At 37.5% G+C, this 26,721-nt stretch overlaps 1 protein-coding gene across 1 annotated transcript; it reads right to left on the bottom strand.

Moving 5' to 3' along the window:
* Window positions 1–838: 838 nt before the first annotated feature.
* LOC124168989 (exocyst complex component 7) lies at window positions 839–25,434 on the bottom strand. The gene is made up of 14 exons (XM_046547422.1): window positions 25,313–25,434; window positions 25,071–25,236; window positions 24,654–24,862; window positions 24,414–24,531; window positions 23,718–24,052; window positions 22,228–22,292; window positions 21,495–21,595; window positions 19,174–19,358; window positions 16,662–16,841; window positions 16,300–16,561; window positions 15,881–16,103; window positions 15,683–15,794; window positions 10,616–10,749; window positions 839–1,308 (listed from the first exon to the last, which is right to left on the bottom strand). The coding sequence occupies exons 1-14, from the start codon at window positions 25,361–25,363 to the stop codon at window positions 1,206–1,208; spliced, it is 2,244 nt and encodes a 747-aa protein (XP_046403378.1). The 5' UTR covers window positions 25,364–25,434; the 3' UTR covers window positions 839–1,205.
* Between the last annotated feature and the right edge of the window lie 1,287 nt (window positions 25,435–26,721).

The following is a 26,721-nucleotide window of genomic DNA, read 5'->3' as shown; positions in this document are numbered from 1 at the left end:
TTTTAAGTTGACAAAGAGGAAGAATTGAACATGAATTGGCACTATCTTAAATAAAAAATTTGTAGCAAAATAGCAATTAGGTATTAATTTTTTCCATATTGTAGTGAATACACTTCTGGCTGTGGGAGTACATGAGTTTATCCAACAGCCTGTATGGTAGAGAACCAAGAAATATTTTCTCTCTAGCCTAGCAGTGTGTTTCGAAAGGAGTGAACCCTTATAATCCAGGGCAACCTTCTTTCTTTCTTACCAACAGATGGGCCAACATTTGGGCACTTGTGGTAGGCATATCAACAGCGTGGAGTGGGAAGGAAAGAATACCAAATCGGCAGTATGATAGGAAATGCTGGGAGGCACCCCCTTCTATGAGGGATGGCCCGGGAGGGTTAAGCCGCATTATACAGTGAGGGAAAGTATACTTGGGCTCTACAAGTATCAATAAAAATTTTGCAAAACTGCTGTAGGTATTTGAGCGATGGTCAAAAGAGATTCATGAGTGAAATATTTCATTTGAGTTTGATACTAAGATAGTCAACATAAGCCATCCTGATAATGCATTATGGCTTTCTTTTCTTTACTTTCTTAAATTTTATTTTTTCTCATCAACATTCTCATTTCTACTGGCTTTTCCAACTACAGCGCTACTCTCTCATATTGTTATATTTACCTCCATGCCAGTTGCCCTCCAACTAAAAGCTCAAATATTTACAGTTTGAGAAATCTACTTTCAACTTAAGCTTTAGTTCCTTTACTGCGAGATGGTTTCACAAACTTCTAGCATTTAGTTCTTTTTTTCCAAGAAATCATTAAGTGCGAGGGGAAAAAATAAACGACAGGAAAAATGATACATGTTTATTCAAGGATTAATTATAAAAAACAATCACTAATAAATATTTTCTCAAATAGGCACCATTTTAAGGGTATAAATCAAACAAATGCATAATTACAATGACTCAAACTCATAATACAGTGTAAAGCTCTAAAATGCTGGCATTCAGTCCTTGAGGAGAGAGATTTACTTCAAGAAAAATGTCACAGGACATCATCTAGCCTGTTCAAATGTAACAATAATTTAAGGATTCAACTACACACATAAATCTTTTAAAAATTAGGCAGAGGAATATAAATGTAAATATGTACTAACAATAAATAACAATTGTATGATTTTACAACCATTAACAAGTTTAACAAAATGTATTCTTTTTTCACGCAGCAGCATCAAAAAGTTGATTGATCATGTCTGCCACTTGCTCTGGAGTATATTTAATATATTTCTCTAGATTTTTTGTGAAAGCTACGTTGCAGTACCTGTAAAAATTAAATTATCATCACAATTTTTATCACAAGGAAGAATCTCATGATGACAACAATATATAGGTACATACACCATATGATGATAGCCACCTCAAAATATTTCAGAGGGTAATTTGATGTTAATACACTTTTCCATGCTCTGTCCCACTCTGAATATAATCCCCCCCTAATTTTGAGGCTTCAGTTTCGGGAAAAAATTAAAAAATGCATTTGCATGTAGTCCCCCATTTACTTTTACCATGAGCATTTTTGGAAAAAAAGGGGGGGACTATATTCAGATAAATACGGTACTTCGTTAGTATGTCATTTAATGCAAAACACATGTAAAAAAGCAAAAGCTGAACCTTAGAAAATGTTGATTTGTTAGAATTCCTAGCCCTGCTCATTTACACATTGGGTAACATATCATGATATTAATTTTAATTAGCATATGATTAATTCATTCACTAGAATTAATTTCATGATAAAACCTAATAATATACAACATTTTTTTCTTAACCCCTTGGCCTTCAGTTCTTAAAAAATTGCTGTGTCCAACCTAATTTCATTTGAATATTAAATAATTTGGATAGCTCTTACATCCATATAATTCCTCACCTTGACCACCAAAATTTTAGTTCATCTCCCTTAAATCAACCTATGGCTTCAAGAAAAGGAATGGAATATTAATTATCCTCATGATTTCTGCATCGTTGTAAATTAAAAATATTATAAAAATAAAACAAAGATGGACTCTTTTCAGAGAAAGATAGGATACTGTCTCTCACCAATAAAAAATAATAAAATAGAGATCTCTACGTTAAAAAGTAGTGTCAAGCAAACTCATCATCCACAAAATACCTAAATGAATAAGGCACATGGGTGGATTAAGGTCACTGTTTTGAGGGGGGTGATGCATTACTTGATGGTTCTTTGAATCGGAGGTTTCCTGACAAATTTTATGCTAGGAATCGCTATTTTTCATAAACATCATTAAAGGGTAAATAAGCCAGCTGAAACAAATTAATTTATGTGTAAATAGGAATTTTTGCCCTTTAGAATGCAGTATTAGAGTTCAACTTGGCAAAAGAGATGGAATGCCAAAATGGCAAAAGTTATGGAATAAGCCAGGTAAAATAAATAAATCAAATCAGTCTTTAAACTGTTATCCAACCTTGCTGCATGTTTCCACCCTACTGCCAGTGTGGGATAGAGAGAATATAACTCTTGTGCAAAAGATTAACTACATATCTGACAATATGCAGGATGATTTGAAGACACTGATGTAAAAATTAAACTTATTTAAATCTATTTGTGGTGATGACATGAAAACAAACTTTTTCTTAGCAGCCAATTGAACCTGATGTATAAACAAAGTAAAGACGTGATCAGCTAATAAAACTAGCAAAAAAGTAGCAGGGATTTAATTATATAAACACTACACTTTTTGATCTGTTGAGCTCCTATGCAATGCCTGACAAAATATTTGAGTACACCTTTTGATTAAAATACAAATAATTTAAAGAAAGTATCAATGATGTTCAACAACTGTGCTATAGATTGACGTAAGTCAAAAACTGGACTGAAATATTGACACTGGACAAAATTTCCAACAAAACTTTACGTTATTCAGTGTTTTCAGGCAAACGGATCAAGAAGTAATTTTATGGAACATCATTTGCAGTCCAACTACATTTCTGTCAATTTTCAGCATTGGCTCGTATTAGATTACAAGGTGAAGTTCAGTTGTTTCCTTACTCTGCTTGTAAATGAGGAGTCCTTCTTTTCTTCATGAGTGTGCACATTAAGTACTCTTATGTAAATTATTAGAGCACAGAAAGCATGACACATTAAAATAATCATCATTAACTTATGGCCATTTGCTTGTGCCCTGAAAGTACTGGATTCAAGTTGGCATATTTAAGTAGGCTGTAAGAATCTGCGGAGTAAGATGCTTCCATTTCTCTAGGATGCACAGCATGGGATGTAGGCATAAATGCTATTTTTGGAGACAAGGGAAGTGTTCTTACTGCCCTTCAGCTTCAAACTGGTTTGGCATTATCATTCTCTTTTCCTACCATTACTCTGCGAACATCCTCATCAACATTGTAATCACATACAAAACACTTAAACATAATGACCAGTGGCTATAATACAAAAGCCAGAAACCCCTCTTAATCACTGTAAATTTCATAAACATTAAGCAAAAGCTTTTGGATGCAAAGTCAATGAGACAATTTTAAAACACTAAGTCTGTCTAAGGTTATTACAAAATCCATGTTTTGGCTTCAAGTGAATTAAGCAAATGAAATTTTCATGCTGGTTGCTTTGAATCTGTACTGCATATCTTCAAATAGTAAATCTCTTGTTCAATAGAAGAATGCTCTCGATGCCACGCTTGCAGTTGGGTAATGATGAGAAGCATGTATGGGAATAAGCTTTAAGAATGGTTTTCAAATGTCATTATTTTGCCTTCTGTTCCTTCCATAAAAAATAAATGGAATTAGTAGTGCAGGAAATTTCATCTAGATTTCATGAATGCATTCACTGTTCCCATAAATGTAGCCATAAAAACCTTATAAACAATAAAACTGATAAAACATTGATATTTTGTGATGTTTTCATAAAAAAAGCTCTGTCATGAGCACCAAAAATCATCTCTCCATCACAAGTCAGCTCTTTCACAGCTACAACTCCCAGATGGATGGGCCAATATGCAAAATCAATGTTTAGCTGTAATGCTAATTAATATATATACTGTTTTGAAAGCATAAGCATCCTGATGTTCACACACAACTTTACTGCATAACAAAAATTTGACCAGGGAAGAAAGCATTATGAAGATGAAGCACTTCCAGGCTTTACTTGGGGTTGTTCCATTTTTTTCCGTATCACAGTTCCACTGACATAACAGCTAACTTCTTAACATCAGTTATGTTAGGTGCGACCTAAGTAAGATGGTTGCAACTCCAGTGAAATTTTCATCTGGAAGATACACATATTGACCTATGCAGAGTGAAGCCCACAAGAACTAAATATTTATTCACATCAAATTGTGCTTGAAAAGAAAGAAAGAAAGAATTATCTCTTATATTATGGCTCACCCTCATACATATACTCATCCGGAGTAATACATTTGGGGGATACACTACCATTCTTCCAGACCTATACTGCAAGACATTGAATCGACATTCACTGATAATGATTCAGACTCCTTTGAGAAATCTAAAATGAAATTGTAAGCTGCTTTCGAAACTTCAAATTTGGAATCGGAGGAAGAAGCCCCTATTAGAAAGAAGTGAAACCCAGAAAGGTTCCAATATTCAGGAAGAATCCCCAAAAAACACCCTACCATCACCTCCTGCTCCACCAGCAGGCCGTCGGTTGAAAAATAAACTCTTGTTATACCAAAACATATTAGGTATATTCAAGACATTTATCCTGAATTTTCCCAGTGGGTCCAATTTGAATATGAATGTCTAGAAAATATCTTCTCAAGATATCTCGTACAGCAGACTCCCAATTAATCGGGTGCGGCTTATCCGTGTTGTAGATTATCCATTCAAGAGTTTATAATCCTTCAATGTTTTCCACGATCTTTGTGAAAAAAAAAATCGGACAGAAAAGCAGCAGGCATTTGCATTTTAATGCTTGGCTACACTGGGCCAATTACTTCCATTAGAATTCCTGTCAAAAAATGGAATTATTTTATCTACTTGCTGGCAAGGAATGTTTCAAGTTTACTTGGACGTCTTATCTAGCATTGCAGACGATGGTCAGCAGAAGGAAAAAAAAACTACAATAATTTTCAAAGATTCTTGAATGGTTAACGAATCGCAAATGACGAAAAATGTTATCCACGATCATTACATGTATATTTCTTACTGGACACATGCAATTATTGCCCTGGACTCGCATACGGTTGAATGCGGCCCAAGGGAACCGGAGATTTCGTTGCACTCAAGCATGATTACGCCATGACTAGTCAAGGTCAATCTGGAGAGGATGGGAATAATAGAAGTGAAGGTAGAAAGAGAAGTGGAAGTAGAGATAGCATGAGTCATACCCAGGCACTTGCTTGCATAGACAGTTTTCCATAAGCCCTGGTTTCCTATAACTGCATCGAGGCATAAGGGTGATTGCGCGCCAGTTGCCATCACAGGAGTTCCGTGTTCTTGTTTTCCAAGCATTGTGCTCGGTGATCATGGATCTGCGTCCCGGGCAACTAGTGCAAGATGTGACGTGGTGCCTGACAGTGTAGTTTCTGACACCACATAGTGATTTTGAAGCATTTGTGCAAACCACGTTTCTACATCCATGATCTTGCTGCCACGGATGCACAGTTTTCCGAAATTAGGCATTAACCATTGAACGGCTAGCGTGCCCATATGGGCACAGCTGCAGTGGTCTAAATAATTTCGTATAAATTCCGACCCAAACATTATAGAGCATGCTGTTTTCTCCAAAAATGATTACAATGTATCACTTTATTCGGTTCGTGTGCTTACGGCCAGCATTTGTACCAGCAGTTGACTGTGGCATGATGGGTATTCTTACTCACTCTGTTCGAGGTGGAAAAAGAGGAAAAATGGCGAAGTGTCTTCAGTAAATGCGATTTTTTTCCTTTTTATTTTTTATACTCGGCTAAGTATTTAATCTTATCCTCATAATGAATGATGTCAACTTCGGTTTCTTTTGCCAGAATTGTGATATCTTTCGTATGAAACAAGGAATTTGAATTTATTTTTGGGTGATCCCATATGGGCACGCTAGCCGGTAGCCGGGGGTGTCTTTTTTGGCTGGTGTCCTTCGCTACAAACGTCATTATTGGGTCTGTTATCAAATAATTTCGATGTAAAACGCTAATTTTTTGTCAATCTTTCATTTTTTTCTTATATCACTCGATTTTAACGACTTCAATATTTTTGCTGTATTTTTTTGTAATATTTCCATTAATTTATAGTACAAAAATACATTTTATACTATTCAACACTTTTATTCATGGTGCTTGCGTTATACTTTGCTCAACTATCCAGTATGAAGAATGATAGGGCTATTTTCTACCACTGGTATACATACCCAACAATCAAGTGCATGGTGGAAGGGTTAAGGATGAGAAAGCTAAAACATGATGAATCCATGATAAAATATTTTGGCAATCATGGCTACAAACAGTTCATACGGGGTGAAACTATAAGTTTCGGCTTTAAAATATAGTGCTTGAATGCTCCTCAAGATTACTTGGTGGACTTCAGCATATAGCAGGGACTGAGTGCTGAAGAAAAAAATAACTACCATAAATTCGTAGGTAAATGCTCTTCGTATTTGCTTATCATGTTGTACAATTTACTAGAGCAAGCGATAAATCTTTTCCATTTATTTTGACAATAGGTTTACTAGCTTTCCTCTTATAAGTCAGTTAAAATCTCAAGGATGTGAGGCTACTGGAACAGTTGTGAGAAAAAGGATACTCAAAGGTCGAAAAAACAGCTAGCTAAGCGGCCCCGCTCCTCCCATGCTTTCGCACGGGAGAAAAAAGGGAATATTGTTGTTGTTAGATAGAATGATTTTTCGGTAGTGACTGTCAAGTCACCTTGCCAATGTGTACACCCACTCACAAAGGTCACGAGATTCCCGCGTGTTACCTCAAAAATGGTACAAGTTAGGCAGCCAGCAGTGGCAGAGCAGCTCTATATACAATATTTAGATAGGCGGAACTGATCTCACGGATCAAAATATCAACAGGTACAGGAATGCTATCAGAGGAAAAAATGGTGATGGTCCACATGAAGCTATTTCCTTGATGCTGTCATTGTAAATGCCTGGATCAATATGGAAAATTCTGGTTCAAATATACCGCAGTAAACCTTTAGGCGAGAGATTGCACAAGTGTCTTTGTAACGAAAATGTACCTTTTCCAGAGCTGGTGGTCGTATTTAATATTCCCTATCAAGTGCAACTAATCATAGAAAGTCTGATGATATAAGGTATGATGGCAGGGATAACCAATTTGTCCCGTTTCATAGACGCCGATGTTCTTATGAAGAATATTCTTCCCGCGCGCGCTCAGACTGTGCTAAGTGCCCTGGTGTTTGCCTTCAATGAAATTCTAACTATAATACTCGGCAATTGAAAACCGAATATATAGTATTCAAAAACTCTACCAGCAATAAAGGACTAATTTTGTTAATAAACTCATCGATAACGTGTTTTTTTATTCAATAACTGTTTTCAAATCTGTGTTATATACTGTTAAGATCTTTGGACAGCTAAAAAAATGTTTAAACCGAAAATAATGTAGTATAATGACTTGAAATTACTTCAAATTGCCAAATAAAAGAAGTACTATAGGTAAATAATAATATGTGGCGTATCACGCAGTAAAAATAAGAATTATGATGGTTCGAGCGATTCTTCTGTAGAATGCAGACCGGTGGCCGGAACGGCTAGCGTGCCCATATGGGCACACCCCCTCTAGCAAGAACGAATCAACAGAATTTTAAAACTACGTGTTTATCTGAATCCTTAGGATATAATCAATCAGTTTTTAACGGAAAAACATAATAAACCTCCGCTGTTTAAGGGTTAAACTACCGTATAAGCTTGTGTAAGAGGCGCACCCCTATTTTGAGGATCGAAGCTATAAAGAAAAAAAATTTTGCGACATTTTTTTATCCTATCGTGCGGTGTTGCAGGCGTATGCCTGGAATTTCGACAGTTATCGAAATGTCCTCTTTCAGTACTATTTGAAAGAGGAAATTTTGATAACTGCGGCGGCACAAGAGGGAGTAGAAAGAGTTCCGATACTCTCTTTGCATAGGCCATAGCTCTACGTTGCTTGTCCTACTCACGAGCAATTTTGTTTAAAAGCTCTCGCAGGAGTATTGCAATAGAATTGCAGCCGTGGAAAATTTTAAGGCAAAACACGACAGGCAAATGGCATGAGCTTTCTCAAGAGATTGAACAACAATCGGGGCAATCTCAGCGCCGTAGGATAATAACCACGTCGTAGATTTAAGGCCCCTTGCACACGCACCGATTTTGGACAGCCGGTAAAATATCGGCCGTCCACATTCCAAAAGTGAACAATGGGAGAGCATTGGAGCTTGCACACGTACCGACCACACGCCGGCACCGGCAAAATGCCGGTTAGCTGCCGGCTATTGTCACTGTGGATCGCCGACGCCGGCTCAAAAACTTAGCAACGTATCGTTTGACCGGTAAAAATTCGGCGTGTGTGCAAGCATCGCTTCGCCGGTAAAATATCGGCCAATATTTTAGCGGCCGTCCAAAATCGGTGTGTGTGCAAGGGGCCGAACGGAACTACACTCGGCTCTCCATCAGCTAATGCCTCTGCCGTTTTTTTCCTTTCCGAGACTCCACAGGAAAATATCAAGTTACAGGGGAACAATGGAAACGTGTTTCATCCCTACCCCATTCCACCAACTGACCTTTTTCGGTCTACCAGGTTCAATTCCCCGAGTTTCTGGAGGTCAAATGCTACGTGAGTCACCTTCTGAGCTCGAAGATATCTCGATATCTTTCAGCAATTGTATGACACGCACGAGGTTCTAAAAAGAATTAGACCTAACGCGACGTACAGGACCTGTATATCTTATAGAATTTAAGTTTTTTGACTTTTTTGATTGACACAAAGATTTATAGCTAAAATAAGGCTACTAATATTCAACATAGTCCAAACAGCACAATTTCGGAAGAAACAAGCGTAGCATAAGCGCATTCAAACAAGACGAGACGGACTGGAAACTCAGGCAACGCAAACTGCGTATATCACATTGCTGCGCCGTCGCCCCTTCGCTTTTAAGGCAACGACGTCATATGCAAGATCGGACGTGTTCTTCCCTTGCTCCTTCGCTCGTATCTTTAAATACGGAGGGGAGGGAGCCCTCTTCCCCTCGACCTCTCCTTCAGCGCTCTTCACTTTCATTTAGCATTTCCGATTTCTTCTATCCACCATTAAGTCCAACAATGAGCACACTCGTTCGAATTTTTTCAACCGCAGGTTTTGACACCAATATTACTATATGCAGTATAAATGCCGCGGGATGACCACTCGTGGCAATAAATTTAGCGCGCGCTCCGGGGCGAATCACCCCGCGCGATCTTTTCAATGTTCACCTCTGGGGTACCGACGTGACGGCGCGATGCTTGCAAGAAATTCAAACAGGAGCATTTTAAAAATACGCCATTAAGGGGGAAACTCCCCTGCCTGCCGCTTGATTTTGACCTAGGGTTTCAGATGACTGACTCACGCTGAAAACCAAGGCCACTCAGTTCCCCTTGAACTTGCAACCGGTAAAGGGGAGGGGGGGAAGATAAGAAGTTTGTGTAAGAGGCGCACCCCCATTTTAGGCTGCAATATCTGGGAAAAAGGTGCGCCTCTTACACGCGCTTATAGGTAATTAAAGGCCAGTAAGAATACGAGTGCAATCACGTTATCGCCACTAAAAAAAGTTGTATGTAGTCGGTAAAACAAATCTGCTAATTCTGGAAAGCAATCTTAAATAACATAAAATGTCCTAGATAATAATAATAGATTAATTGATTTATGTACATGATGAAAATTACAAGAAATTAAAGTGAAAGTTTGGATTATTCGTATCGCCTCTCCCTATCATTAGCCCAGATAATCTGGAGTATGCTGTAGTTATCAGAAAAGCGGACATGCAGATATTTACAAAATGTATAGATGATGTTTACTAGTTAGTTAAGTTAACAAGAAGCTATTACAAGATATTTTCTAAACATTAGCTGAAGACGTTCAAGATATATTGTGGATATTTTGTGCGACGTGGGAATTAGAGTTAAAAGTTCTGAGGGGACAGAGAAAATTAAGGAAAAAGGAAAAGTAAAATTGGCCATTTAATACTCAAAAACCATGACTTTAAGTCTCAGTTTCATTTTCCCACAAAATCTATCGATTCAAAGAGACAGGAAAAGTGATATGTAGTATGATTCATGCCTTGGATGTGAAAAAATGTAAACAAATATCACCCTGAGGAAAGGTACACTCTTCTGTAGGGTTGTCCTAAAACACTGTGATGTCAGTTACATGAATCTATCTTCCTAGTAGACCCTTGGGTTGAATTTTTCACATTCATTGGAAGCCAAAAAATCACTACTGCTTTTGATAAGCTGAACAAAGATGGACTTCATGGTGCACACATTTCATGATAGATAAAAACACCTAATGCAGTAATTATGCATGATAGATGATATAAAAAAAACAGCAGGTAGCAGTAAACTGATAACACATTTAAAATTATGAGAATTTAAAATTATTGTGAAAACATTTACTTACTTTTCAAAAAATGCTTTGTATTTAGGCACTATTAGATCTTTGTTTTCTTTTTTAAGTTCCTCTCGAAGTTCTACATCTGGGATTGAATATCCTCGTTGTGATTTCACGATGTCTTCAATTTCTTTATTGAAACCCTAGAAACAAAGAAGCAAAAGAGGTCTGTAATTGGAGCTATCAATTCAGTTATCAGTATAAAAATCATTCTAAGATTATCTCTTATTAGAACTTAATATGCCTTTCACAAACCTTATCAGAACTTAATATGACCTGGACGGAGGATATAGTAAAACCCATGGCAATGAATAAAGGATATACATACATTAGAAGATGGCAGTCAAAATACTTACATCAAACTCATGCATATGATATGAAGATCTTAGCCCATAAATATTAACAACTTAAAGGAGGGATAAACATTTTTGAGAAATGCATGAAAGACTAGGTGATGCAATAAATATAAGGGGAACAAAAGTTATGAGGGTAAATGATTGAGGAAAGATAAACGGTATAATGAATGAGGGATAAAAAGAAAAGTAGGTAAAGATAACTGAGTATGCTGATAGAATAAAGTAAGGGTGGTGGTATTGAGATAGCCACAAGAATACCTACAGCAAAGGATGATTTTAATATGAAATGAAATGTGTTATCCAGAGGTATTAACCTAGGAATGCGGAAGAGACTGGAGAAATTGTGAGTGGAGAGTCATGTGAAACAGAATGAAATTTGGACCTCAAGAAGAGCAGAGAAGGAAAGGAAAAATGCTTGAGAGAAGAGAAAAGGAAACAGAATAGGGTGGTTTCCTATTTTTTTATTGCCTAAATCAGAGATAATTATTCCTGGTGTACGTATTTCACGCTTTTAGATTTTTAAATGACGATACCGTACCTTTTTTTCGTGATTAAATGAAAAGTGAAAATTTTCAATCACACGAAAACACAACAGCTAATAATGAATGCTGGGAAAAGCCCATGTGATGTCATTCTGGTTCTGCCTGCCACCGTGTGAGGCCACCTTGGTGCGAGGCTATGAGTGCCACCACGCAGGTAGCGCTTGGCTTAAATAAGGATTATTAATGCCCTATCAAGCGAAGAAAACTTTCCGACCTTAGGCAATTTTAATAGGTGATTATTAAGAGATGTTTCCCTGAGCTCTGTGCCTCATTCATTCATTGGTAATCTCAGGTGATGTAAAACTCATGACTACTCGTAAAGCATGTAGGTCCCTGTGACGTCACCTGGAGTGGCATCTCATGGCCACCAATCTAGCCTTTTTTCAAATGGGGTTAAAATTGACCATTAACATTCATCTAAACTGAGATATATAAAACCAAATGATTTGTATGCTATGAATACAATAATGGTGGATAACGAATCACAATCAATGCCTTTCGTTTTCTTGGATGAAGGAAACTACCCTATTATTCAAAGGAATATATGAAGAGGGTAAGGAATTTTAAAGGTGGTAGTTGAAAGAACAATAGGGGAGATAGAAAAGGAGTGAGGAGGCTCATACTGAAAGATAAAGAGAAGAAGGGGCGAAAAGGAAATCAAGGAAGAGGCCCGGGACATGGCAAATGGGAGACAGACGTCATGCTCGAGACTTGCCAGTGGAGAGAATGTGCCCATAGGTGTGTAATCAGGAAAAATTAGCAAGCAACCAACAGAGCTCACTTGAGGACATAAAAATTAAAACTTTCATAAGGAGTAACATTCTAGTATGTTAACTAGGGATGATGTTCAAATAGTTGAATCACCGAAAACCTCGAATAATGAGCTCCTACACTATTTGATATTAATGACACACAAGTCATCAATTATTTGAATTACGAATAAACAGCACAGATCATTCTGATTCTCTTTAAAAAATGGTTAGAAAATGGTTGGGTCTTACATGAAGGTTTGCACATTTGTTGGTTCAATTCTTTAATTATATTTTTACGAAAACTTATCATTGAAAGTAAGCATTAAAATACTTAGAATGCTGATGCCTCCATGAAAACAACACTAAGAAGAATGTATGTATACGTTTAAATGCATGTGTGATTGGCTGTTCCTTGTCTGACTCCCTGTAGCACGATGAAATTCACGTTTTACTTATTTCAATTATAAAGTAATTGTCAATTTTTTATTTAGTTTAAGTTCTTCCATAAATGCAGTAAACGTTACTAATAATACTACCTTCAATATGCATATATTAAAAAAACAAAAGAATTGCAGTACTCCATGCTCGCAAGTTTGATGTAATTGTGCATAATGGTTGCGTCAGGATTTAGGACCCGTATTGAAGTAGAATGACTTGCAAAGTGTTCAGCATTTTTTTATTTTATCAGTCATTTATATTTAAAATTGGTGGAAAAATGCATATTCAGTAATGCAGTATTTGATATTTGTGTGAGGTATTCGGAAAATAATTAAATATTCAATATTTGATTTCGAGAAAAATGTTACGCATTCGACCAATCTCGAATATTAACTTAAAGCGGTTTAATTGTAATTTGTAACATTACACATAGACACATCTATTCACACATTAAAGGATAGAAGGTTATCCCAAGGGGCCTATTACGAACGAGCGGGCGGTACGCTACCGCCGGGCGGAGTTTTCGTTCGGTATACGGTATCATACCGTCCCTTGCGATTACGAATGGGACGGTCGGTAAGTCACCGCCGTGCGGAGAGTACGTTTCAGGGGGTCGGTAAGGAGCGATGCGGCGGAAGTGACGTTTGTATGAAAAATTCTGAGCTCCTTCAGCCCGAAAATGGTGTAGCCAATGGCAAGGGCGGTGTTCCAATTCCGCGGCAACTGTTCCTAGCAGACGAATATTTCGGCAAGAGTTGTTGGCAGTCGATAAAGACAATTAGTGGTATATATGGATTAATAAGGATGTGTTCTTCGTTAATTCACCTTAAAAGTATGACAAATGAACGAATTTTGCTCCTCAATTCTTACTTATAGGATAAAAAGTTGAATAAAACAATAATTAGCAGTGACTTGCGGAAGATATCATCAAAAAATCACGTATGAGCAGACGCAGGTAGTGACAAATTGCATGGCAGACCATCGAAAAATTACGATAGAAGTACTTTTAGCGCCCACGGGCAAGGTGAACCACCAATTCCATTAGAGCTTTGACCGAAATGTCCATTCTTAAAAAATATATGAAAATCCACCACGAATACTTAGCTGGAGAGCCTTAATCACAGACAATATGACACTCAACATCTGTGAAATGACAAAATATCTGTTGCTCTGCATTCCTTTCGTGTTAGTAACGGGGTTTGGAAACCTAATGCAAATTCAGAGAACAAGAAAGGCACTTTTAAAAATAATGAAAAATAACTTTTTGGCTGTTATCTATGAAAAGCAATGGAGAATTAAAAAACACAAGATATCCACTTCTGGTTACAATAAAATTTTATTTCAATATAATGTGACAGAGTTTCACCATTTCTTTGGTTTAATCACGGGTACACAACCACAGCAAAACAGTCTGCCCACAATAAACATTTGAGATCGCGAATCGGTTCCGCGGCAATCACACACACAGGCTACAAATTTTTTCAATATTTCAGGTAAAATCCACAATCGATACAAGCTCACACCATTATAAATAATGGTAAATAGGCAAATACGATCATAAAAACTGGAAGTCACTAACCATTCTTATATTCATCACGTAAACATTACAATCAAGTGCTCGCTCTGATGAAAACAACTATATAATCACTGATTTTAAGCCTCACATTATCCTACGCAAGTGGCACAGGTGACTTTTCTCACTACAACTCCTTGGTACGAAATTGATATACTAGTATAAACAAATTTCACCCATGGCTTTGAACTTGATAGCTTGATCGTGAAATGTTATCTCTGCGGTGAATAACGAAGGTATAAACGCCACTGACAATCTTTACATTACTATCAGACACTTCTCGATAGCGTAAACCACTGTTTAAAAACCAACCACAATGGAACAGTGATAACTACAGCTCTTGGCAGATGTTTGTCAACCTCGTCAAACTTTGTGCATTACAACCACTGGTACTGTGATTAACGGTAGTTGTCACATTGAAAATAACACTATTTTGAAACAAAATATGTTCGTAGAAATCTCCAAGCAGCGAGCAAAAGTTACATTCACCTCACTATTCAAGCAGTTATAACGTTGAAAATAACACTACTTTGGCACAGACGATGTTCGTAGAAATCTCCAAGCAGCGAGCAAAAGTAGTATTCACCTTGCAATACAAGAAGTTGTCACGTTGAAAAAATAATATTTTGCCACAAAAGATGTTCGTAGAAATCTTCAAGCGGCGAGCAACAGCTGTATTCACCATACAAAACAAGCACAGGCAGTCCTTAACGACGAATTTTCCGGCACCTATGAAGAAATGGAAGATGTTTTTGCATATAAAAATATAGCGGACATTAAAAAACATCCACATTGTTCTAATTAAATAAATGAATGAGGGTCAACTCACAATCAACGTATCCATCTCCTACGGCCGCGGCTCAGACGGCTACAGCGTTGTTATATGGGTATTATAAATTTTTTGTTCAACTGCTCCAGTCGGCTCCAGTTTTATATTTTATACGCTTACTCAGACATTAATATTATAAATAACACAAAATATGATAGCTTCCGAGTTCCTATCGTCGGATATTTTGTTTTAAAAACGCCAGCTCGACCCGAAAAATGTAAACAGACGTCCGCCATTAGGGGGTCGGTATCTCACCACCGGGGTAGCTGGCCGTGGTATCATACCGACCCCTAAGCCGTGGTATGATACCGACCGGTGGCCACTCGTAATCGCTCGGGGGCGGTAAACGCGCTTCAGGGCGGTATGATACCGCAGGCGGTATCTCACCGCATGCGGTGAGCCGTTCGTAATAGGCCTCCAAAAGCTCACTCATCTCAAACTTCTCAACCGAATTTTGTATTTAGGAACATGAGTTGTGCATATAATTAATTAGTTGTAATATACATGTTCTAGACAATACCTGGCCATCTCTCACTGTTAGCTTAATCAACATTAATAATATCATGAAACAAATATTGGTACTCACAGCAAATTTCTCTTTAATAGTGTTTCTATCTTTATCCCTCAATTTTCCTGCTTGAACAACTGCAGCTGGTACATCATCTGCTCCGCATATGTAGCTAATGAGGCGATGCCAGCTATGGGAAAATGAAGATGATTTTATGTATTATCAATATGATATTTACATTAAGCGTGCCTAGATATTAACTTTTCAATTCAAAACCTTTGGGTGTAGGATCTTTTGTGCTCCTTAATCATATCTAAATATGATTGTAGACAATCAGGCTGTGCAAGAGACACTACTGACAGAAGACCTGAGCGTGAAAGGGCAGTGATCACATAGTGACTGTTGTTCAGTCGGAATATTGCCCTTAAGCAAGTCTCTCCTGCTCCATACAACTCACTTTTTCCAACAAGAGCAAGATTCAACTGAACTAACACTTTTCCTGAAAGAGTAAAAGAGGCATTAAAATTTATTCTAAAAACGATAAAAATTTCATTAATTAGTAATAAGCTCAAAATCAAAATGAAGTTGAGGAGAGTTTAAAAATTTCTGATAGATAAGCACTTTATTCAAGTTACCATTGCATTAGTATGTTTAAAATAGTAAATAAGGTAATATGTGTGTAAAATGCAACTTACTGATGTATATCCCTAATAATGCTCTGTTTTTATCAGCCTGGGTATTCAAGGGAGGATGCACTTGCTGCTGCAGATGTTGTAAGGCACTAATGTACTGAGACTCTCGAGATAGGATCCCTCCAACAGTTTCCACAAAATCTAAGAGTTGTTCCAAAAATGTTAAGGAGTTACTAGTTAATTCATGAACAGTTCCATCCTTTGGAAGAGCAGTGGAAGCATCTCCTCTAACACTCTCGATAAAATCCTCCAAGGCTTTTGCTCCCTTTTGAAATAAACAAGAAAATATGCATGTTGCCAGTTCTCGAAAGTAACTTAAGAAAGTAATAAAGACCAATTTCACTGACAGATAGATTTTTACTTACAGTTCCATGTAAAGTATTTAAAATGGATGCAAATTTGGAACGAACATTTTTGTCACACCCCTCAACTGTGCGATCAAATTCTGGTTTCATTGCCAGAAGATGTTTCAAAATTGGAAACACAACTAAAACAGCAGCAAAATCATGTCGGTTGATGCAACGCTTCGCTCGAGCTGCTATGTTCTGTAATCAAATGGAAAGTAAAAATGTGACTCATACTTAGCATAATGTTCCCCTGTGATTGCTTAAAGCAACTTCACATTAAGTCTGAATTCTTCTTCCTAACATCATAATTATCATCATCCTCATAAGTCAAAAATCCTTAGATTGGTTTGATACAGCTCTCCATTTCTCTATCTAAAATGCTGGCCTTTCCACAGTGAGGTATTCTCTTCTTTATATCCTCAGTAACCTGTGACACGTAATTCCTTTGCAGTCATCTCTTGCCTCATTCCTGTCACTTCATATTCTTTATATAGGTAATTATTTCTTGTGTTCTCCATCTGTAACAAAATACCTTAAACTCTATGTGCATGAAGCATCATCCTGGGAAATGCATATGGTTAGTGCCAAAGTGGCGACTGGTTGTCACTATTTATTGAGAAGAGTTAAAGCCCTCACAAATATGTACATATCGATACAGCCCTGTCAGTCTACTATGATCACCATTACATGTAGTCCACTGATGTACAGAATTGTGGTCTGGGGACACCCTCACCATGCACAGGTGCTTTTATTTAAGCTTCAAATGTGGACCTTCAGAATGCATAATTACAAACATTCAAGAGAAAAGTAGTTGCCAGATTCATTTTACATCCCTATGAATCGTGACATTATCATATCTATACATATACTATTTATGTGACTCTTATTTTAGTAGGTATGTCAAAATATAAAACTTATTTGACGTTGAAATTAATGCTAACAGCAGTGGGGTATCCAGGAATTTTGTTCAGGGGGGCGGGGGAGGAGATAGGGGTCCAAAACCAGCGAGGAAAATTTTTGAGTAGAGGGTTTTAAACTAATTACAGTGAAACCTCGATATAACGACACCCCACGGTGCACTAATAAACACTCGCTATAGCGAATTGTCGCTCTACCGGAGGTGGAGCAAATAATAGCCAATATACCTGTTGCGAACAGATATACAGGAACAGGAGTGGTGCGGCGACAGATAAACATCTATCCGATAAACGTAAGCATAAATCCAGACGAAAGGCGATGTTTTTTTGCATCACTAAATTTCCTTACTCAAATAACGACTAACTATTCAAACAAGTTATAAGCGCCGCACTGAATAAAAATCATGCAAAGCATTGTTTCGTCATCATTATATTTATCGAACGACAGTTTACCACATAAATTTGAGACTGAGCACTCCATTAACTTCATTTCTAACAGATCGCTAGCAATTACAGAGGTTAAGGAGTCTTCATGAAAGTCTTCCGGCGGTGAAACCCTCGCTATGGCGAGAGCCAACACCGAAAGGGTCTCGTAAAAACGAATTTTTTAACACGCTTATTATAGGGTCAATTGACGGTGCATCGGCTATCTCTCGTAATAGCGGGTGTGTCGCTATAGCCCGTACTCGCTTTAACGAGGTTCCACTGTATAACACTTGTCACAAATGAAAAAACTTCATTTTTCAAAGAAATATTTTGTTAATTCATGATTTTTCATTATGTTGTCATATTTTCTGAAGCAAAGTAATTATGTCTGTTTCTATTTTTGGGGGGGGGGGGGGGGAAAGGGGTCTGGATCCCCAGACCTCCCCTGTGGCTATGCCACTGCTAATGTGCATAATTATAATATATAATATATGAACCTCTAAGGACTTTAGGGTGTTCTCACATAGTCTCACTCTATTTAGCAAAAACCCTGGTTATGCTGGTGTGACACTTTTTAACTGTTTGCCATAAAAACTCACAGAAACTTGTCCGTTTTCAAGGTTTAAACACCACAAACACCTGGTGAGTAATTATTATTATTCTGATGAATTTTTGTTTTTTTTTTTAATTGGGTACCTGAATGATATTTTGTATCGTTTGATGGCACTTGCATATTTGTTTGAATGATATGTTGTATATTTCACTGAATGTTACCTAAGTGGCCTTTTTTAATATTACTCTTTGGATAATCAACTGAATGACTTGCTCTATTCATGCTAACCTCCTTTCCTGGAGCTAATAAAAATATTACTATTATTGTTTTTGTTATTACCGCCATAACAAAAGTGCATTAAAGATTGATATTATTGAACTCATTTTGAAACATTGACAGTAGTAATCTTTTAAAAATTACAAAACTGGCAAATAATAAGATTTAGTTTCAAAGTTCTTTTCCGACAATCATAGAAAAGATATGCAAAAAGACTATTTTTGAACCATATAACGAGTGACTTTTTTTGTGTAACTGCAGCACTTTTGAGTCTTCTCATACAAATGACTTTGCAATGAGTAAAATGGAAGACAAAATTAAAAATTAATACAGCAAGGATTATGCTAATTTCTCCTACCTCCCCATCCTGAACAACTGTGTCTAAGGCGTCTCTGGTGATAATCTCAAAAATTTTGTGATGATGCTGCAGGGGAATTATTCCAGCCATTAAGGAATGCTCAACTTGCATAAGTCTATGGAGGCCTACCACTAAAAGCAAATAGTTTTCCATTTCTTGGTCTTCCACTATGTCCTCTCTAACCTCTGCAATAGAAAAAAGTTAACTTCAGTCAATACATACATAAAAAAAACTTTGAACTGAGCATCAATACATAATATATTTACTATCAAGAGCAAAATTGTAATCTGTTTTTCAAGAAGAAGAGATTTATAGAATAGAAAACATTTTAATTATTATTGGAAATCAAGCATTACTAATTAATGTGATTTACGTCAGGCAAAAACCAGACAAATACGCGGGCACACCTGAAAAGCATCACCAACAGCTAAAACATTCATTGCCATTAAAATAATAGCATATAATATTAAGTAATTAAATCAAAAATATGACATTAAAAATTATCAATACCATCACAGGCAATCAAATAGCTGGAAACAAGTAAAATATTTGGAAATATGTACACATGCAGAGAGGGAGGGAAGGTGGTGGCCTCTAAAATGATCCAGGTGCAAGGGGATGAAATCAATTGAAACAAGATGATGACGGCAATCTCCAAATTTTGCTTCGATGTATAGACTGGATTCAGCGGCAGCTGCAGCAGAGTAGAATACAACATTTTCAGTGCAAATGATAATGAATGAGAAACACAGTAAGGGGACAATAGGGACCAATGCTACCTTTTCAGTGTAAGTGAAGGTGGATATTAAGCAAGAGCCAGGCCAAACCATCACCAGTGCATTCCACTAATAGAAATTTCCTAATGTACTTCATCAAGTTTCTTCACAAAGTATCCCTAGATTATAATTTTCACGGATATAAGACACTCAGAGGTTTTATATTGTCACAGTAACTTATAAATCCAAATTATATCCACATAATATCAAAGGAAAATTCCCTCTGCCATGGTTCTGTTTATTTGCATGCACAGCAAACAATCAAATATCTAATGTAAAATCTAAAACAATAACACAATGGCTACCATTGATCATTCTGAAATAATTGCTTTGTTTACAGTGGCAGTACTGCCAGTTAATTTTGGAAGGCACCCATTATGTGGCCCAAAGATTCTGAAGGAATGGTGATGGTTTTGAGTAATGCCGACATGAAAATTTCTAATATCAGTAATCCATCACACAATCCATGATGCCACGTGTCATAATTTCAGTGTCAGGTATTATCATGATCCCTTCAAGATCTATTGCTTACACACCACAAACTTTCATCGCTGCAACGAGACTCCCCATGATCATTAACACATTTATATAAATGGCCAGCAAGATGGCAACAAAATGTGCACCTTGCTGCGGCATAGCCATGCTATACACAGTTAACCATAAGCTTCATCTTTTTTTGCTACCCCGGAGTTTTTCCCAGACATTTCCATAACTTCCACTCCAGATTTTAACTTCCTTGACAGGTATGGACCCTGTCAATGTTAAAGTCCTAAAGAGGGAGGATGTGCTTTGTTTGGTTAACTTTTGATTTCCAGCAATCAAAGAATCCAGAGGGGAAAGTCTTTTAATTTTTTTTCAGACCAAACCAGCCTAAAAATGTATGCAACCCAAGTGACATAATTTAAATGAAATTTTACAACTAGTGCAACTCCTGATTCCATTGCAGATTAAGAATTTCCCTTAAATACAGCCAACTAGATGTTGAAAGTATTGCATATCCTGTTATTCCCTTTCCTTCTCCACCAAAATATTTAGCGTGGGTTCATTCCTGTGTTTCTGCTAATATCTCCAGCTGATGACCTCTAATGCCGATATTATGAGGGCTGTCCAGAAGGTAACATAAATTTTTCATGGTGTGGGAGTGGGCAGGACTAATGCAGCTATCATTAGCATCAAAGTGTTTCTACACTCACATGAAAATCCCGCCAGTTGTCAAGTGGGAGCTGTGATAAGGTTTATGCTGGCGAACAATCACAAATCAATCACAATTTATCGCCAGATTTGCAATGTGTACAATCAAGGAAAAATCACTCAGAAAATTAACATGTGTGATACATAACAAGTGTTTTCTGAACTGACTGGCCTCGACAGCTCTGTAACCGAAACTACTCGACTCGACGTTTGCAATGCTACTCGAAACACTGGAGTTGAGTACTAACTACTCGACTTGAATTGTCGAGTACTCGCACATCCCTGGAAAAGTAAAAAATTAACATGCATTGCACATAATTGAGGGTTCCACAATATGTTAATTCATGATCTTACCTAACAGCATTCCTGACCTCCTAGATCCAAGTGTTAACCCTGTTGATTGCTCTAATGTCTGAGATGCCTTCAGGAGCATTTTATTAGCTTTCTTCTCAAACCTAAGGGAAAATGAGGCAATAAATATTTGGAGGCATAAAAATATTTCATACCATTGAAAATAAACTTACAATAGAAATAAGTAGGTATAAGTTTGCCTAACTAAAAGACAATATCTTAATTATTTTTCTTCATTTCCCCGAAAACAATACATTTAACGCCTTTACAGCACGGAAATCTAATGAATAACAATGCATGATGATCACAAACACCCATGCCCTGGATATGGAATACCAACCCAGATAGGGATCGAGCTCAAAACCTTACGTTTGGTTAATTTTTTTAATCCCTGGGGAAATTTCATGGCTGGAGCACTCAGCCCCCTTTAACGTGCACGTTATTGCATGGGATAGTCTCAAATCCTTCTTCTCTCAGAACTCTATGCATAACTTCCCAAGTTTAAAAAAAATCATTACAAGCCATTGGATGAGGGGTGGTGAAAGCAGCTAAGAAAAATTACATACAACCTACACTGTGATGAGGCAAAAAAAAATCCTCAAACCTTTCTGAAAGATTCATATTTTCCCTCCTTATGATTATTTTTGGTGGTGGAATAAACACCTCTGCATTAAATAAACCCTGACGATGAATATAAAATATAGAAATATGTATGTAAATGGAAAATGGTTCTTACACATGCTGCAATCTTCTAGAAGCTCTTCTGCTGGGCGTTTCATGGCGGCTTTGAAATTTGGGACGCTGAAAAGGAAAATATGATCACCATGAGATGTGCTCAAAATGAAAGAATAACTAAAAAATAAAAACACATTTTAATTTTTCAGCATTCTACACTTAATTTGATGTCAGAGCTATTCCATCGTCTTCTCTGAGACCTTCAATAAGATGCCTTGAGGACAAGGCATAAATATAGGTACTAATGGGTAAAAAAACCTAGTGTTCTAACTATTCTGGATTCACAACAAGATGGGGATTCATTCAGCCACAAACAATATTTTCTGTTTCATTATAGAGTAGCCCATTTGATATTTCAACATAGAAATGTACAGAGATTATTATCTAAAATATGGAATCTATACATGGGGTACAGTTGATATTTTCAGCATAATGCTAAAAAAGGTCAAAGGCCATTTTCTCAGATTTTACAATGAATAAATCATTCAAACACTCAGGGCTTCAACCTGAAGTTTGTTTGAGTAGATGAGGGTATAAACCACACTAGACTTAGCCAGAGGTATGTGAAATTCACACTTTCAAGGTAAGGGGTCAGTTTCTTTAACCGAGCCACCTCGCACAGCAATAAATTTTGCCAGCAGGTGCCAATAGGCTTCCATGGGGATATTAGCCCTATGACACGTTTCCAAATTCTACCCACTATGCCACCATTTTAACTTCAAATTTTGAAACCAATATTTTTAGAAAATTATAACAGCGCTTCATTTGTTTTTCAAATTACTTGCTAAGAATATTATAATTTTAGTTATATGTCTTATACTAATGCCATTTTTCGTGGGTTTAAGGAAAGTTTGTTGAAAACTTTCGTGTCAATCCAGTCCTAATTTTCATAAAGACTACTGCGAGTTTTGCTTCTAGAGGGGGGGGGGGGGGAGCTGCCCCTTTCAGCCCCCCACTGGGTATGCCCATGGATACTTCCTGAATATACATAAATATACACCATCACTCACAAAAGTCTGTCCCCATGGCGGCGACTACATTTTCCATTGAGCTTAATCTTCAGGTATTGCTATGGCCTTTATGACTTACCAGCACAATCCAATATGGCCATCTGGTAGCAAATGCCCTGATATCTTCCTCGACTTTCTAGAGAAGGCCACTAGGCCAAGTCTAAGTTCTGAGTAGGATGACTTTCCATGTGAGTCATAAGTCTGATGCACCCACCAAAACGCCAAGGGATTAGATCACAGTAGCACCACATTTACACTCTGTTCACTCTATCTTTGAGGCTGAGGAGCTTAGGCTAAAGCCAATAGATTTTGATTTTTGAAAGTGATCATTGGCATCGTCAGCATCGACACTTTGCGGGGGACAAATGGAGGGTATGGGGGAAAATTTTAAATATTGGGGGGGACCCGTCCCCCATGTCCCCTACGTCGGCGACACCCATGAAAGTGATAGTACATATTACTCAAAAAGAACAAGTCTTACCACAACAGGAGAGCCTGGAGTTGCTCCAGAACTGGGTGAGCTAGCAGCACCAGTTCCTGAAGGTGGTGACACTGTAGAGCCTGAAGATAGAGCATTTACACCCTGAAGACTGCCACCACTAGATGAGCGCTGCTGTTCTCTTAATGCCTGCAAACTTCGTGTGAGGACAGTAGACCTCACTTTAGCATAAACATTCATGAATTCATCTCGTCCATTCATGATTAGCCAATCCGCTAGTTGCACTAATTCCTCAGCAACACCATCGGGAAATCGACTAAGTGACGTAGCAGCAGCTGCAGATGGTGATATAGCTCCACCATCTTCCCCAACTCCTTCTAAAAGTTGCAATTGGAAAGGAGACAAAATTACTGTGATAAACATCTGGAGTCTGATAAAATAATGAAAAGCTCATGGAAATGTTTGAATAGCTAAGTTGGGCTTGTTAAGATTATAACAGAGTTGCATAAAGAATATATATCCATATTAAAAGATCATAAAGAACTTTACAATAATTTCATCTTTATTTATCAACCGAATTTAGGACAATACAGTCCTTTCTTACAAAGTGCCCATGTATATAGCTTGATGGACACGCACATATATGCATGCCCTGGATGGGAGAAAATCCACCCAGTGAAACATTGTATCACTTAAGACATTCATAAAATAAATGATACTAATTATTTCCCTACTCACCATCGTCATTTCCAACCAGATCTAGTAAAACAATAGCTGGTACAGGTTTGCTATTGCGATAAAGTATTTCCTTAAATTCTCTGTTTAACGCATCACCACCAGAATTGTAAAGGGCTGACTGTAACAGAAAAAGGAATAAATGCTTACATAGAATATCAAATAACCGCAGGTGCGTCTGCTAAAGGCATCAAGACTATTTGAAACTAAGGTGCAGAAGATATAGTTGGTTAACATACTTACCACATTTTTCAATTCTACACTTTGAGGATTATTTTTTGAAAAATATTCTTGAGCAGCTAGTAATCTATTCATGGTTTTGAGAAATACATCAAGACCAGCTCCACCACCGGATATTGGTCCAGGACCAAGTCTGATGACCCCTTCTACCTCCTGGCTGACTCCATAAAAACCAATGACGTGATCTAGCGCTGCTAGAGTTCTTTCTATGTCTATATCTTAAGTTAAGGGTGGTACAAAGAATGAAAAACACTTGCAATATCAATAATCTAATCCGCACCAAAGAATGGAAACAAAGTTTCACACAAATATAAAAAAGACAAGTTCGATAAAACGAAGAAATAAGGAGTTCTGTTAAGATTTTCAAGATTAAGTCATAGAAGCACAATTAACATGATATCAAAAATACCAAGAGGATACGTTCTTGTCTCCTTTGCAAGTTCCCGGTCTCATTGTAGACAGGTAGAATGGTCTCTTCAAGACGCGCTAACCTATGCTCAAATGAAGATAAAATTCCAACCATTCCTTTCGTCAGGTGGTTACTCTTGTCAACTTTCTCTTTCAGCAAAATTAAATTGCTTATTTCCTGAGCAAACAAAACAACAACATTATCGAAGTAGTCACAAATAAAACGCAAATAGCCTGATAAAAGCTTACGTTACCTTTTCTAATTTACAATCAATTTCACATTTCCTTTCCGAAGGATCAATCATTTTTAAATTATCTTGATGATGCGATAGAAACAAACCCAACCCACCTCCCCGCACATATGATTACGTATCATGTTCTTCATATGTCAGAAATAAACCGCTTCGCAGCGCGTCGCGCATATTTCCCGAAGTTGCCCCCGCGACGTTAGCGCCATGGCAGTAGGCACGGACGGAAGGGTACTACATGAGCTCTCTTGAACCTAAAAACTGATCAACACAGAAGAATTAACTAGTTTAAAGTATACCGGGACTAGCCGCGGTGATAACTTTTACGGGAGTCACCCGCAATGCACAATTGTGCGAAAGATCTACAGAGAAAAAAATCATTCGCCTTGACCGGGATTCGAACCCGGATCCCCCGATTTCCGGTCGAGTGCTTTAGCCAGTTAAGCTACCGAGGCGTCGTGGATCTTTCGCACGATTGTGCATTGCGGGTGACTCCCGTAAAAGTTATCACCGCGGCTAGTCCCGGTATACTTTAAACTAGTCCAGAGCGAACTCCTCTTTGTGTTCTATGTCCGGGCCTGCTCTCCGGCTGTGGCGCTGTGCGCACGATTTGGACTGCTTGTGGCATCATATGCTCAGCAGTCCAGCAACATCTTGTCCGTTAGTGTCCGAAAATATCCACAGGGAAGAATGATGCCTCGGTAGCTTAACTGGCTAAAGCACTCGACCGGAAATTGGGGGATCCGGGTTCGAATTCTGGTCAAGGCGAATGATTTTTTCTCTGTGGATCTTTCGCAGAATTAACTAATTTAAAAAAAACTGGTACAGATAATCAGTTATCTTTAAACATTCACCTGTTGCTGGTGAAAATGATCGATAACCAATATAATCCACCATTTACTCGTAGTAATTGACCAGTACTGACGGATTTTGCCAGTATTTATAATTAAATTTTTGTAATTAAATGGCTTACAACAGTTACATTCGTCATATAGGTTGGCCATCCCTGGTTCACTTGGTGATTTATAATGTTAGGAGTTAGTATTGGTGCTGATAACACTGAAGCCTGCATGTTGTGTTTTCACAACCACTTTGTGATGCTATACTGTTATAACCCTTCCTTCGAATGCTACTTACTTTATAAGTTTAAAGTGTTATCAAAATACCACTTTGCAAAACTGAAATCTCCTTGTATTAAAATATCCATGCTTTGATGGCTTTCATGATAAGCCTCATTCAAAAGTATTTTTTATGAATGGTAATAAGCGTAATAAGTGTTATGATGTGACTTTCCAACACTGAAACCTCCTTGTATTTAAACATTCACATGCTTTTATGGCCTTCCATAATTATAACTGACTTTAATACGTGATATTTTATGAGTGGTATTGTAATATGTAACTTTCCTAAAGAAT

This window comes from Ischnura elegans, chromosome 1 (genome assembly GCF_921293095.1).
Source record: "Ischnura elegans chromosome 1, ioIscEleg1.1, whole genome shotgun sequence".
Classification (NCBI taxonomy): Eukaryota; Metazoa; Arthropoda; class Insecta; order Odonata; family Coenagrionidae; genus Ischnura; species Ischnura elegans.
The sequence above is the reverse complement of the archived record's forward strand: the minus strand, read 5'-3'. Positions and strand labels throughout refer to the sequence as shown.